The sequence below is a fragment of the Mya arenaria genome, chromosome 11, assembly GCF_026914265.1.
Source record: "Mya arenaria isolate MELC-2E11 chromosome 11, ASM2691426v1".
In the NCBI taxonomy this organism is placed as follows: domain Eukaryota; kingdom Metazoa; phylum Mollusca; class Bivalvia; order Myida; family Myidae; genus Mya; species Mya arenaria.
In genome coordinates, this window is record NC_069132.1 from 49570425 (window position 1) to 49586844 (window position 16420).

The 16420-nt window shown below is 39.2% G+C and overlaps 1 protein-coding gene across 1 annotated transcript; it reads right to left on the reverse strand.

The window, feature by feature from the left end:
• Positions 1 to 4965: 4965 nt before the first annotated feature.
• Positions 4966 to 14194, reverse strand: LOC128207595 (caspase-3-like). Its single transcript, XM_052910632.1, has 8 exons — positions 13558 to 14194; positions 13242 to 13310; positions 13033 to 13059; positions 10376 to 10483; positions 9614 to 9804; positions 9411 to 9498; positions 5980 to 6159; positions 4966 to 5678 (listed from the first exon to the last, which is right to left on the reverse strand). Exons 1-8 carry the CDS (start codon positions 13874 to 13876, stop codon positions 5464 to 5466), a joined length of 1197 nt encoding a protein of 398 aa, XP_052766592.1. The 5' UTR covers positions 13877 to 14194; the 3' UTR covers positions 4966 to 5463.
• Between the last annotated feature and the right edge of the window lie 2226 nt (positions 14195 to 16420).

Here is a 16420-nt window from a genome sequence, read left to right on the forward strand (position 1 = left end):
TTTCCAAAAACAAACATTCAAGCTCGGGGAAAGAGAAATGAATTTGTCTAATAACACAAAAAACGTACATATTGTTTCATGACTCATTCAATTGTCGGTGATGACTTTAAACCGGACTCATTCCCGTTAATGACTATATACCGGACTCACTCCATTGCGGGTGATGACTATATACCGGACTCACTCCATTGCGGGTGATGACTATATACCGGACTCATTCCATTGCGGGTGATGACTATATACCGGACTCACTCCATTGCGGGTGATGACTATATACCGGACTCACTCCATTGCGGGTGATGACTACATACCGTAACTCATGCCATTGCGGGTGATGACTATATACCGGACTCACTCCATTGCGGGTGATGACTATATATACCGGACTCATTCCCGGCGATGAATATATACCGGACTCACTCCATTGCGGGTGATGACTATATAACGGACTCACTCCATTGCGGGTGATGACTATATACCGGACTCACTCCATTGCGGGTGATGACTATATACCGGACTCACTCCATTGCCGGTGATGACTATATACCAGACTCATTCCATTGCCGGTGATGACTATATACCGGACTCATTCCATTGTCGGTGTTGCCTTTATATCGGACTCATTCCATTGCCGGTGATGACTATATACCGGATTCATTCCATAGCCGGTGATGCCTATTTACCGGACTCATTCCATTGCCGATGATGACTATATACCGGTCTCATTCCATTGCGGTGTTGTCTATAAACCGGGCTCATTCCATTGCCGGTGATGCCTTTTTACCGGACTCATTCCATTGCCGATGATGACTATATACCGGTCTCATTCCATTGCGGTGTTGCCTATAAACCGGGCTCATTCCATTGCCGGTGATGCCTATTTACCGGACTCATTTCATTGCCGATGATGACTATATACCGGACTCATATACCGGACTCATTCCATTGCCGGTGATGCCTATATATATCTTGTTGACGAGTACGTGAAGTCAGTTTATTAGTTTTTTATATTTAAAGTTTATATATTATAAAAAAATCTAAATTAATTACAATACAGTTTATATTGTCATTCTTTAGAGTCCATTGCTCTTAGTGCATGCACTTCCTGTGGACCAATGAGAATTGAGAGGTCAAATTGCACGTTGTAATCTTCCATATTTTGAATTTTATGGAACACATCACGTTACGCTCGCTTGTCAAATATTCCCTAAAATTCAAAATATAAAAGCTCAGGACCATGTTCCATGATTAGCCATTTTTTGTTCAATGATGGTCGCTCCCTACAGGCGACATATTCGATTCGCGGATGGTCAATTACAAAATTTGTTGGTGGTGGCGAGATTCAAACCTACGACGAAATGGGGCTTGTATTCTTATAGTCGGGAGTGTTCCCGTATAAGCTATCGAGGATTATAGGACAGACAGACGGTTTATTTAGACTTGTGCAATGGACATCGTCAACAAAACATGTTTTAATGATCAATGTCAACGTGTCTGCAAACAATGCAGTACAGACGAGTGTATATACAATAAATACGGTACAACAAAGTGGGTATATAGCTATTTACTCGTGTTTGAGGGCAAAGAAATTTTTGAACATTTAGCATTGACATATTTATGCATCTATGTTCCAATTATAGAACAGTTAATACACGAAAGGACGACCGTGTAAGGAAAACAAATGTGAATAATCATTGAATTGAAAATAGTTTTCCAAGTTTTTGAGTTTGTTTAATGATACTGTCATGTACATGGGGTTTCAATCACACCTCACTGTCAGAGATTAGTCTGATTCCCAGTAAATTTGAACCTGACGGTGATAATTCTCACTAAAGCTGTACTGTTAAATAGGGATCTGACGGTGAGGTTTGTCGCTAAAGCTGCACTGTTAAATTGGGACCTGACGGTGAGGTTTGTCGGTAAAGCTGCACTGTTAAATTGGGACCTGACGGTGATAATTCTCACTAAAGCTGCACTGTTAAATTGGGTACTGACGGTGAGAATTGTCGCTAAAGCTGTACTGTAAAATTGGGACCTGACGGGGAGGTTTGTCGCTAAAGCTGCACTGTTAAATTGGGTACTGACGGTGAGAATTGTCGCTAAAGCTGTACTGTAAAATTGGGACCTGACGGGGAGGTTTGTCGGTAAAGCTGTACTGTTAAATTGGGACCTGACGGTGAGGTTTGTCGGTAAAGCTGCACTGTTAAATTGGGACCTGACGGTGAGAATTGTCGCTAAAGCTGCACTGTTAAATTGGGACCTGATGGTGATAATTCTCACTAAAGCTGTACTGTTAAATTGGGACCTGACGGTGAGAATTGTCGCTAAAGCTGCACTGTTAAATTGGGACCTGACGGTGATAATTCTGACTAAAGCTGCACTGTTAAATTGGGACCTGACGGTGATAATTCTCACTAAAGCTGCACTGTTAAATTGGGTACTGACGGTGAGAATGGTCGCTAAAGCTGCACTGTTAAATTGGGACCTGACGGTGAGGTTTGTCGGTAAAGCTGCACTGTTAAATTGGGACCTGACGGTGATAATTCTGACTAAAGCTGCACTGTTAAATTGGGTACTGACGGTGAGAATTGTCGCTAAAGCTGCACTGTTAAATTGGGACCTGACGGTGATAATTCTCACTAAAGCTGCACTGTTAAATTGGGTACTGACGGTGAGAATTGTCGGTAAAGCTGCACTGTTAAATTGGGACCTGACGGTGAGGTTTGTCGGTAAAGCTGCACTGTTAAATTGGGTACTGACGGTGATAATTCTCACTAACGCTGTACTGTTAAATTGGGACCTGACGGTGAGGATTGTCGCTAAAGCTGCACTGTTAAATTGGGACCTGACGGTGAGAATTGTCGCTAAAGCTGCACTGTTAAATTGGGACCTGACGGTGAGGTTTGTCGCTAAAGCTGTACTGTTAAATTGGGACCTGACGGTGATAATTCTCACTAAAGCTGCACTGTAAAATTGGGACCTGATGGTGAGAATTGTCACTAAAGCTGCACTGTTAAATTGAGACCTGACGGTGAGAATTGTCACTAAAGCTGCACTGTTAAATTGGGACCTGACGGTGAGGATTGTCGCTAAAGCTGCACTGTTAAATTGGGACCTGACGGTGAGAATTGTCACTAAAGCTGTACTGTTAAATAGGGACCTGACGGTGAGGATTGTCGCTAAAGCTGCACTGTTAAATTGGGACCTGACGGTGAGGATTGTCGCTTAAGCTGCACTGTTAAATTGGGACCTGACGGTGATAATTCTCACTAAAGCTGCACTGTTAAATTGGGACCTGACGGTGAGAATTGTCGCTAAAGCTGCACTGTTAAATTGGGACCTGACGGTGAGAATTGTCACTAAAGCTGTACTGTTAAATTGGGACCTGACGGTGATAATTCTCACTAAAGCTGCACTGTTAAATTGGGAACTGACGGTGAGAATTGTCGGTAAAGCTGCACTGTTAAATTGGGACCTGACGGTGAGGTTTGTCGGTAAAGCTGCACTGTTAAATTGGGACCTGACGGTGATAATTCTGACTAAAGCTGCACTGTTAAATTGGGACCTGACGGTGAGGTTTGTCGGTAAAGCTGCACTGTTAAATTGGGACCTAACGGTGAGAATTGTCGCTAAAGCTGTACTGTTAAATTGGGACCTGACAGTGATAATTCTCACTAAAGCTGCACTGTTAAATTGGGTACTGACGGTGAGAATTGTCACTAAAGCTGTACTGTAAAATTGGGACCTGACGGTGAGGTTTGTCGCTAAAGCTGTACTGTAAAATTGGGACCTGACGGTGAGAATTGTCACTAAAGCTGCACTGTTAAATAGGGATCTGACGGTGAGGTTTGTCGCTAAAGCTGTATGGTTAAATTGGGATCTGACGGTGAGGTCTGTCGCTAAAGCTGCACTGTTAAATTGGGATCTGACGGTGAGGTTTGTCGCTAAAGCTGTATGGTTAAATTGGGATCTGACGGTGAGGTTTGTCGCTAAAGCTGTATGGTTAAATTGGGATCTGACGGTGAGGTTTGTCGCTAAAGCTGTATGGTTAAATTGGGATCTGACGGTGAGGTTTGTCGCTAAAGCTGTATGGTTCAATTGGGATCTGACGGTGAAGTTTGTCGCTAAAGCTGCACTGTTAAATTGGGATCTGACGGTGAGGTTTGTCGCTAAAGCTGTATGGTTAAATGGGGCCTGACGGTGAGGTTTGTCGCTAAATCTGTATTGTTAAATCGGGACCTGATGGTGAGAATTATCGGTAAACCTGTATTGTTAAATTGGGGCCTGACGGTGAGATTTGTCGCTAAAACTGCTCTGGTAAATTGGGACCTGATGGCCGGTTAGAATTGTCGCTAAAGCTGTACTGTTAAATTGGGACCTGACGGTTAGATTTTTCGCTTAAGCTGTACTGTTTTATTCGGGCCTGATGCCGAGATTTGTCGCTAAAGCTGTAATGTTAAATTGGGACTTGGCGATGAGATTTGTTGCTTAAGTTGTACTGTTAAATTCGGGCCTGATGCCGAGATTTGTCGCTTAAGCTGTACTGTTTTATTCGGGCCTGATGCCGAGATTTGTCGCTAAAGCTGTAATGTTAAATTAGGGCCTGGCGATGAGATTTGTTGCTAAAGTTGTACTGTTAAATTCGGGCCTGATGCCGAGATTTGTCGCTTAAGCTGTATTGTTAAATATGGGCCTGAAGGTGAAATTCATTATAAAAGCTGTACTGTTTCGCTTACAAGTACTTGACGGTGAGGTTCATCGCCAAAGTTGTACTGTTCAAGTTGGGCCTTTATGGTGGTGTGGTATGTCACTAAAGCTGTACTGTTATATATATACTCCCTATTGCGTTATTTTAAGTACATGTAATATGACGCTATATCGCACCTTTTTGACCTTTAAGAGTGTTTTTTTTCATACAAAGTATTTCGTGCACCACCGAAAGGGGATCACATACTAATGAATCCAATATTTATATATATTTATGTACACTATCTACAGCTGTTTACGTCTGTGTACATTTTCCCACTGCAAGTTCCGTACACAGGTGTAAGTCGCTAAAATAACTTCTAAGAAACCTTTGGTTTAGTTAAAATCATAGGTTTGACCAATATTTTTTCATCATAAACATGTTTATGCAAATAAGTGCAATATGATATGAAGTACAAAAAATAAACAATACAGTTAATTGCATCCATAAATGATTCGAAGCTTAAAGAATTGAAAATGTTTTAAGATTGCTTTTTGTTTGAATGATTTTACATTATCAAATCCATGTGAAAGACTTCGCATACCATTTTACTTAAAAATTATTCCTATCCTTGACTTTGGAGTCTTTTCAGCCTCTTTTGACCATCTTACTAGCGTTGAGATCGTTCGATGTTTTCATTGAGCTTGAAAGGAACACATATAAATGAGAAACTACCCCTCTTTATATAGCTTGAAGAACCAGCTGTGTGTAAGCATTTAAGACGTTTTCTTGAAAAACAATCGTTTGGTTAGCGAGGTCCACACACACGGCATCTGTTTCTTGGAATGCTCCCTTTCCTTCTGTGCGACCCGTTCCCGGACAGTGACCAGCATGTCCTCCAGATGGTCAGTCTTGTAGAACTGCCTGAACACCTCTACACATGTGGTGATGAACCAGCTCCCGCTTACCGTCATTCGTGTTGACTTATATCCTGTGAACATTCAAGAAAATTATTTAGTGTTTAAGTGTGCATACAGTTTCAGAATACGTAACTTTATTATAACAAGTTCATATTGACCAAATGACCTGTTCATTTACATTTAAGTAGTTAAGTAGTTCCTTTACGGATATTTGTACACACGTTTGGGACCCTACAATTAGACCATTTATTATGTTTATGTCTTATTTTGGTTCTTTTGTTTCGTTTCTTCATGATGGCCATATCATGTGCCATTAAACTAGCCATACTTTGTTGATTTCGATTGAAGTATTTCCAATATGCATGTACATACCTGGTGTGGATGAGAAGGCAATAAGTGTGTCTGCGTCATTCGGAACAGTAACAATGATATCATCCTCAATGACATCATTGTTCTTGGCTGTGACGTCACTGATGTCGTCATCCTCAACCTGCTCGCCATCCTGCAAATCCGTCCCACGACAGGCTTGTATCAGAAATACCTTTGGCTTACCTGAAGTTACATCAAAGAGAGATTGGTAAAAGCGTTTTGTATCTATTATCAAAATATTGATAAACGTAGCATTTTATAATGAGAGAGTCGTTGAGAAATTGTTCATTGTCACATTTGACATGTTGATGATTTGTTTGAATTTATTCTTGATTGTCTTCCAGCTGATCAATACTGGCTTCGATAAGGCTTATTATCGCTTAATTGTCCAGTAATTGATAAACTAACAGTTTGGACGAGTCAGAGGTTGAGTTTTCAGCAACTAGTTTCAACCCTTCTGAACTCCTTTTCGCTGACTGTTCCAAGTAGGTAACCCCAACATTTATTGACTTCTAAAAGGTAAATTGATCCATGTGCGGTCTGTCTGTACTGATCGTACATTTCTCGTCTTTCGTTCAGTGTCTGGTAGGCCCTGCAAGGTATTTGTTGAGTGTCTAATAGGCCCTGCAAGATATTTGTTGAGTGTATAAAAGGCCCTGCAAGGTATTTGTTGAGTGTCTCAGAGGCCCTGCAAGGTATTTGTTGGGTGTCTAATAGGCCCTGCAAGGTATTTGTTGAGTGTCTAATAGGCCCTGCAAGGTATTTGTTGAGTGTATAATAGGCCCTGCAAGGTATTTGTTGAGTGTCTCAGAGGCCCTGCAAGGTATTTGTTGAGTGTATAATAGGCCCTGCAAGGTATTTGTTGAGTGTCTCAGAGGCCTTGCAAGATATTTGTTGAGTGTATAATATGCCCTGCAAGGTATTTGTTGAGTGTCTAATAGGCCCTGCAAGATATTTGTTGAGTGTATAATAGGCCCTGCAAGGTATTTGTTGAGTGTCTCAGAGGCCCTGCAAGGTATTTGTTTGGTGTCTCATAGGCCCTGCAAGGTATTTGTTGAGTGTCTAATAGGCCCTGCAAGTTATTTGTTGAGTGTCTAATAGGCCCTGCAAGTTATTTGTTGGGTGTCTAATAGGCCCTGCAATGTATTTGTTAGGTGTCTAATAGGCCATGCAAGGTATTTTTTGAGAGTATAATAGGCCCTGCAAGGTATTTGTTGAGTTTCTAATAGGCCCAGCAAGGTATTTGTTGAGTGTCTAATAGGTCCTGCAAGGTGTTTGTTGAGTGTCTAATAGGCCCTGCAAGGTATTTGTTGAGTGTCTAATAGGCCCTGCAAGGTACTTGTTGAGTGTCTAATAGGCCCCGCAAGGTATTTGTTGAGTGTCTAATAGGCCCTGCATGGTATTTGTTGAGTTTCTAATAGGCCCAGCAAGGTATTTGTTGAGTGTCTAATAGGCCCTGCAAGGTATTTGTTGAGTGTCTAATAGGCCCTGCAAGGTATTTGTTGAGTGTCTAATAGGCCCTGCAAGGTATTTGTTGAGTGTCTAATAGGCCCTGCAAGTTATTTGTTGAGTGTCTAATAGGCCCTGCAATGTATTTGTTAGGTGTCTAATAGGCCATGCAAGGTATTTTTTGAGAGTATAATAGGCCCTGCAAGGTATTTGTTGAGTTTCTAATAGGCCCAGCAATGTATTTGTTGAGTGTCTAATATGCCCTGCAAGGTGTTTGTTGAGTGTCTAATAGGCCCTGCAAGGTATTTGTTGAGTGTCTAATAGGCCCTGCAAGGTATTTGTTGAGTGTCTAATAGGCCCCGCAAGGTATTTGTTGAGTGTCTAATAGGCCCTGCATGGTATTTGTTGAGTTTCTAATAGGCCCTGCAAGGTATTTGTTGAGTGTCTAATAGGCCCTGCAACGTATTTGTTGAGTGTCTAATACGCCCTGCAAGGTATTTGTTGAGTGTCTAATAGGCCCTGCAAGGTATTTGTTGAGTGTCTAATAGGCCCTGCAAGGTATTTGTTGAGTGTCTAATAGGCCCAGCAAGGTATTTGTTGAGTGTCTAATAGGCCCTGCAAGGTATTTGTTGAGTTTCTAATAGGCCCAGCAAGGTATTTGTTGGGTTTGTAATAGGCCCTGCAAGGTATTTGTTCAGTGTCTAATAGGCCCTGCAAGGTATTTGTTGGGTTTCTAAAAGGCCCTGCAAGGTATTTGTTGGGTGTCTAATAGGCCCAGCAAGGTATTTGTTGGGTGTCTAATAGGCCGTGCAAGGTATTTGTTGAGTGTCTAATAGGCCCTGCAAGGTATTTGTTGAGTGTCTAATAGGCCCAGCAAGGTATTTGTTGAGTGTCTAATAGGCCCTGCAAGGTATTTGTTGAGTTTCTAATAGGCCCAGCAAGGTATTTGTTGGGTTTGTAATAGGCCCTGCAAGGTATTTGTTCAGTGTCTAATATGCCCTGCAAGGTATTTGTTGGGTTTCTAAAAGGCCCTGCAAGGTATTTGTTGGGTGTCTAATAGGCCCAGCAAGGTATTTGTTGGGTGTCTAATATGCCCTGCAAGGTATTTGTTGAGTGTCTAATAGGCCCTGCAAGGTATTTGTTGAGTGTCTAATAGGCCCAGCAAGGTATTTGTTGAGTGTCTAATAGGCCCAGCAAGGTATTTGTTGAGTGTCTAATAGGCCCTGCAAGGTATTTGTTGAGTGTCTAATAGGCCCTGCAAGGTATTTGTTGAGTGTCTAATAGGCCCTGCAAGGTATTTGTTGAGTGTCTCATAGGCCCTGCAAGGTATTTGTTGAGTGTCTAATAGGCCCAGCAAGGTATTTGTTGAGTTTCTAATAGGCCCAGCAAGGTATTTGTTGAGTGTCTCATAGGCCCAGCAAGGTATTTGTTGAGTGTCTAATAGGCCCAGCAAGGTATTTGTTGAGTTTCTAATAGGCCCAGCAAGGTATTTGTTGAGTGTCTCATAGGCCCAGCAAGGTATTTGTTGAGTGTCTAATAGGCCCTGCAAGGTATTTGTTGAGTGTCTAATAGGCCCTGCAAGGTATTTGTTGAGTGTCTAATAGGCCCAGCAAGGTATTTGTTGAGTTTCTAATAGGCCCAGCAAGGTATTTGTTGAGTTTCTAATAGGCCCAGCAAGGTATTTGTTGAGTGTCTAATAGGCCCAGCAAGGTATTTGTTGAGTGTCTAATAGGTCCAACAAGGTATTTGTTGAGTGTCTAATAGGCCCAGCAAGGTATTTGTTGAGTGTCTAATAGGCCCAGCAAGGTATTTGTTGAGTGTTTGGCTGTTGAGTGTTTGGCGACAGTGCTCCATTGAATTATTTAATGGAAAGGCACGTGAATTATGTACTAACTCAAACCACAGGTATAAAACAATAAGTGTATTTTGGACTTCTTAAATCACTACAGATAATTAAAAATTTATTTGTATTGCTCTTTTAATACCTGCAAAATTAGGAATATAGTTGTTGGTGAACCTTTTTCTGATTGTCTCCTCCGAAATCATTTTACCATCAGCAGTGGCTATTCCATCCTGTAATTCATTGGAAATTTCAGTACAATAAGATTAAACATGATTGAATAGTGAAAAGCAAACTATTAGTAATATATATTTTATTTGGATACTCTGCATGATTTTTAGGACGCACCTTGTTTCCATGGCTCATTATGGCACATACAAAGCAGTACAAGTTGTCTTTGGCAATGGTGTCATTAAGTCGCTGTTTCACGTCAGTAAATCTTTGTTCAAGTTCACGCAGAGTAAGATCAGAAGCTACGTCCACTTCGAAATCCACTTCTCTAAAGAAGGATTGTAGAATTTCGACATCACGTGTCGAACCTGAAATGCAGATACTAGTATTTGTTTTTTAATATGAGTTAGGAGTATTTGTCAAGGTAAAGTCTCGCTAAGATCAAGGCGAATGTTAGTTATCAGAGTCGGTTAGCTGGTAAGCTGAGTCGGTAGAGCACCTTACTTGCTCTCAGGGCGTCACAGCTTTAATACCTGGCCAGGCCGCATACTTTTCTTAGAAACTGATATATGTAACACTTCCTACTTGGCATGTTTTCTAAAACGGGGTCTAAAAAGGTCTATAACCAGCGCTCCTTGATAAACTCCGTATTTTATGTGTCTCGTTTTGAACACGTTATGTTTCTCCCGTATAATCTTGGTCGGACACATCTTACATCTTCCTGGTAAGGATTTGGTTCCGAATAAGTGTATCCCACGTGCAACGTACACTGTACCAAAGGTTTGTTTGAAATAATGGAATCTATATAAAAATAAGATTTTCTTACACATCTTATAAAAAACTGTATCCATTTAACTGTCACGCATTGGTACGTTCATGCATTTGTTTGTTGATTTTAATGAATTTATATTTCTGCTTTTAAATGTTGTATTTTCCAACCTTTTCTATTGTCGCTGTAGTTGACTATCAGAAGGTACCCTTTCTTGCCCCTGGTGTCGTAGCGTCCTCTTCCTTCACTGTCTCGCGTCCAGAGAGGGTCGTCTTCAGCTACAATTTAAACACATCATTTTCAGTGTGTGGGAAGGGACACCGGGTATAGCTCAAAAAGTGATAAGTAAACAGACAATTATGCAGTTGTTTTAATTTACCAGAGGTAATCTTGATCTTGCTGTGTTATCTACCGTATCCACAAATGAAGCAAGTGTTTGAACTAATAGCTGAATGCTAAATTTGGCCTATGGTATACTTTAAAGTGCTTACGATTTAGCAGACCTCGTAAAATGTTTCTTCAAATTTGAGATGATCACCTCAAAACTTTCTGAATTTCGACAAGTATTGTTATTTTTAGGAAATATATCGAATAAATAAAAAATCTGAATCGAAGGATTTCACAATAAGCTCAACTATTTTTATTGTAAGAAATGGCAATGTAACTTTTAAACAGTTAAAGATATGCCCTTAGAAATGTTTACAGTACTGTACTGGGGATAGCCGTATAATATACTGGGGCTAGTTTCAAAGTTGAGAAATGTGTGTCCTGGTGATAACATGTAAAATGGGACAAAAATTGATAGTAACACTGTTAATATACATTATACATGTATATGTCTATTTCGAACTTTCAAATAATCAGCAAAAAGTGATAGTACAATTTGAAAGAAATTATTGAGCAAACTTTAGTTAACATGAGTTTGATCCATGCTCTCCTAAATGAACGTATATATGCAAGCTGCGTAAATATCAGGGTAGGTCACAATACATTCTTTCTCACTGAAGTGAACGAGCAGAGACCATTATTCTGTTCTAATTAATACCAAAATCGACCCAAGCTTAGAAAAAAGCTTTACGTGTTCCAAATTTGATCACAATATCTCATTCCCTACTGGTGACTTTCTGTTTGCAAAAACGTACCTACTTGATTTACAAAGCATTATTATAAATATGAATAGCAAACACCACATACATTCTACGGCCATATGTTTTGTGTTACTCAATAAATCAGATTACCGGCGTATTTCAAATATATAGATGCTTGTGAAAAACACATCATGGTTGACTAATATGTATGAATGAAACAGTTTTAAGTGCATACAGATACAAAGAACAACAACATGTTTTTGCTCTCATCCCTCGATATGGACAACCTCGAACAATTTCCCTCGAGCTCGCGTATAGATAATAGCCGTAATCATTATCACAGTCTCGTTTTTCTTAATACATCGTTACTATCCTCAGTCCACTTAATAGCTATCCCCTGTGCAATTATTTATTTGCTTCATCTATCCCCAGTACACTGCCAGGGTATCAACAGGTATGAATATCTCCCTAACAGCAATATATATATCATATTGATATTTTACACATTACTAGATTATGTAATTACAATGAAATCGCTCGATTCAGTTTTTATTCTTATTTTCAATTTGTTGATTTATGTTTGAAATCGTACCACATAAATGAACATTTGTGAGCGATCATTCAACTTTCGGCGAGAATTGTGCTATTATACAAAAGAGGAGACACCTTTCCATCATAGTCGTATATTGCACAGTATCAAGTAATTCAAAACTCTTCGATTTTGATAAATATATCACCATAAAATACAAAAAAAAATGATAGAAAACGGTCCATGTGTCAAAATCAAACGCTTATCGATTTATCACTTTTTGAGCTATATCCGGTGTCCGTTCCCACACAATGATTTGATAGCAGCTTAAATTAATGGCAACAGAGCGAAAGAGAATGATAAACAAGGGAGTCCAGTTAATAATACCCCGGCTCTTGCTTGGTACTTTAACGTGCCCAGTTTCAGTGTGTGTGTATACCACGTGATCAATTGCGTCATAAATGCTACATCGGAAGGCAATATTTTGCTTAAAATGAAGACTTTAAACAAAGATATCTTCACTATTTTTCCAAGGTTTTAAATGAAACATAGTGCAGTCTACGCCGCTTACGGGGCCCCGCCTTTGGTCTTTTACCAGAGGTTGATTGAGAGTTTAGTTTCTTAAAACACTTCGATAAACCTTTTCACAATACGACGTAGCACTGTCAAAACATTATTTTGGAAACAGGTTTGTCGAAGTGTTTGAGGAAACTAATCACCTTATCAAACTTTGGTAATAAAACGAAGGTGGGGCTCCTTAAGCGGCATGGACTGCCCTTTGTTTTATTTAAAATGGTGTAGTACAAGAAAAGTTTTCTTTGATTAAAGTCTTTATTTTAAGCAAAATATTGCCTTCTGATATATATGCATGACGTAATTTATCACGTGGTATATACACACTGAGTGTTAAACACTGATACACACGATACAACTTTCCGGAGTTCTCCAATTTACTTTCCCAGTACTACCTTCAAAGCCGAGGTTTCAAGTATATAATTGTATGTGTAAAACACACGAAGAAACTTAAAGAGATTTGAATAACATGTGTTCTTTCCCCAGTCCTGCGTTTTTAAAGATGTGACACAATTACAAACTTCGATCACTAAAGTGTGTGTATATATACATATATATATATATATATATATATATATATATATATATATATATATATATATATATATATATAGGTTGTGTACTAGGAAAAACCCACCTGTATCAACACGGGACTGCTTCGCCTCTGGAAAGAGAACGAACAACATGAAGAATGGTAATCGTTCAAGACATATATTTCTGACTATTTTGTATGTTGAAAAAGGGAGATATTGCTATGTTTAAAATCAAAGGCGTAAGCCTGTGTAAATGCTTGTTCAGTAGTTTATACAGCATTGTTAAATTAACCCCCGCTTGTAAAAATTCTACCTGGGAGTCTTGCGTCTCCTGTTGAATGGTCATGCTGCCGTTTCCGGGCAATGTGGCCCGTACTTTCACCTGAAAACGAGTTTTTAAGTGTACATAACGATATTACTAAGACTAAGGCCTATCATGGTATATCGTCTTTGTTAGAGTAAACAGGAAGTTATATTTACAAGCGTTTGTTTTACAAGACGAGTTTGATTGAGGGCAGTATTGTTCAACATACCTAGCTATTATAATTAGGTAACTAGAGGATCAAGCCAAAGACCAAGTAATAACCTCACATTGGCTAAAGTACTGCTAAAAAGAACAAGTATTATACCTGAAACAGCCCGCAGCTTCTTGATTTCATTGTCCGTCTCGTTTATTTTCGGTAGAAGCTCGTCAAGTCCGCTACTTTTAACCATCTGGCGAAGGCTGTCATAATTTCCTACACCAAGTTTACCGACGTTTTCCAACAACACAAATTTATCATACAATGATTTGGCGTTTGCTAATCTTCCTTTGGGGACGCCATATCCTTTCATACTCTCAACAAACGCGTGGTACTGGTCACTACCTGTTTCTATTTCATCCTTTATATATGTTTTCAAATTGGTGTGCAAAATTCGCGCTTTTTCAATGTATGCTTTTTCATCCATCTTAAAACTTCTATACTTTAAACAACTTTCGGTTTGTAACCACGCTGATATATTAAAGTTTAATCTTGACTCGCGATGAGTCAATGAGTCTTATCGACCGTGAAACATGCTTGGCTTCGATAGAAATGTAGGTCATGCTCTTAACTATTTGAGATCTTATTTTTTATATTTTTAACAAGTTCGCTATATATAGAGATATGTATTAATGAGAAACATGTATACGTATTTCCTCACACAGTATTCCCCCGATAGTTCACATGGTTGCCTTGTACACTCATATGATACGAACAGCATTCGCATATTGTAGCATAAAATTATGCACGTAACTCTTATGTAGTTTGTGCAGTATTGATTAAACTCTGTTTTAAACCCTTAGTTACACAGAGTTGAACGCACATCTACAAAGCGCGTGTTTTTGACAGCTTAAAATCATTGCTTAAACCAATTAAATAATTAACAAAACAGAAACGGTTCGGGCTGAAATAATGACTGATAACAAATTAAAGATTGTGTGTATTTAAGCTGGCCGAAAAGTACAATGCTTTCAAAATTCATGTTTTATAAAGTTTGAAGAAAAAGTTCGTCAACAAAATATCCAAGACTGCTCAATCAAAAATTTCTTGTGGTTTATTGATGTTATCTTTTCACTAAGAAATATATTCAGTAATATAACAAGACTAATTTTAATGCAAGGCATCAACGGACGCTGCGAATGTTTTTGAAAATGACTGAAAGGAAGCAGATGCAGTTCACATACCAAGTTTGAGTTACCTGAACACAAGCACAGCCATCTGGATCATTGTTTGTCACTTAAATGTTGTTTAAAACCATTTTGGCTTGTTTCTTTTTTGTATATCAAAGACACTAAATATCTTCAGATGTGTTGTTTATCTCATTGTATGTACCCAAAATGGTTTTAAACAACATTTAAGTGACAAACAATGATACAGATGCCTGTGAACACAAGCATTCATCAGTTATTGAACGAAATCGGAATTTCAGCTCAGTGTCGCCACGACCTTGAACTGACGTCAAGATAGTAAGGGTGCTGGTCATGTTTGAGGGACCTCTGTCAATATCGAGGTATCTAGGCAATTATTGATAGGAACGGGCGTATTTTCAGCGTACGGTCACAACGACCTTGACCATTGGCACTCTGACCTCAAAAGCAATAGGGTTTAACTGCTTGTCATGACCAACCTGCCTACAAAGTTGGAGGTGATTTTGATCGGAAACCGATTTTCAGCATAAGGTCACCAACAACTTGACCTTTGATGTATCGACCTCATAACCAATTCGGTTCACCGGCTGTTCATGACAAATCATGCTACCATGTTTGAGATCCCTAAGCCAAAGCGTTCTTCAGATATTCAAAGCGATTTTCAACTGAAGGTCACCACGACCTTGACCTTTGACCCACTGACCTCAAAATCGATAGAATTCATAATTATCGTGGTCATGACTTACCTTCCTAAAAAGTTTAAAATCCCTGAGACTAAGCGTTCTTCATGTGTCATAAAAATCCCAGGTGATGTAATCCTAACAATTAAAAACGTTTTTAGGTGAGATAAGTGTGACACAAGCTTTGAATGAATATAGTCATCAGAATATGACCTCCTTCGCTAGAGCATCAGATCCTACTACAGAGTGTTTGATTCAGGATGTGATTTAAAACAGATTTATAAAGCATTATAAAATGAATGCGATGTGCATATTAGTGAAGCGTTTACATTAGACACCATGAGTTTCTACTTCAATTCAAATTTACCTTCTAGACGAATTCATAAAGAACCAACAGTACTGCCCTTAATACAGAGTGCATACAGGCTGCTATTTGCCAATTAAAATAATAATGCATCCATACTTGTATTTTGTGCTTCAGACTTGTCCATAGTTTGTTCGGGTTCGCTGAAAATGGTTGGCCTTCGTCCACCATTCAGATCTGTAATTGTGAGTATTTCAGTCTATACTAAAACTTATCTAGATTGCAAATACAGCTAAAAGCTGACAAAAATCACTCTCGATTGCTTTTCATGGGTAGAAACCAGACATGGTGTCCTTTTTGGAGATGCCTTGTGAAAGTACTCTTGGTTGGGATTGAATCCAAAACCTCTTGGATGAAAGGTGGGGCCTGGGTGTACTAAAAATGAATACCGCTTAGGCAACTGACAGGAGTCATTCCCATTGTTGCCGTGAATGCTTTTTACTTACATACTTGGGGTGCATAACTTGTTTTAATGTGAACTTACATATCAATCATTATCCTTAAATATGGCTGATGTTAAAGTTTTTAACGGCATTGCTACGCGTAGTTACTGTAGGCCTACTTCAAAACATGTTTTTCTTGTCTCAGACATGCCACAAAACATGCTCATGCAAATCCTAGCAGGACAGACTCACACATCTTCTTTCGTCCAGGTATGTCTAGACCAGCAGTGTCCAAGATACTTAACAAGCCTGTAACAATACACATTATTTTTTTTTCTTTAAAAACACAACAAAAAGAACTTTAAAAGTTCAAACATTTAAGGGAAAAAATCAACG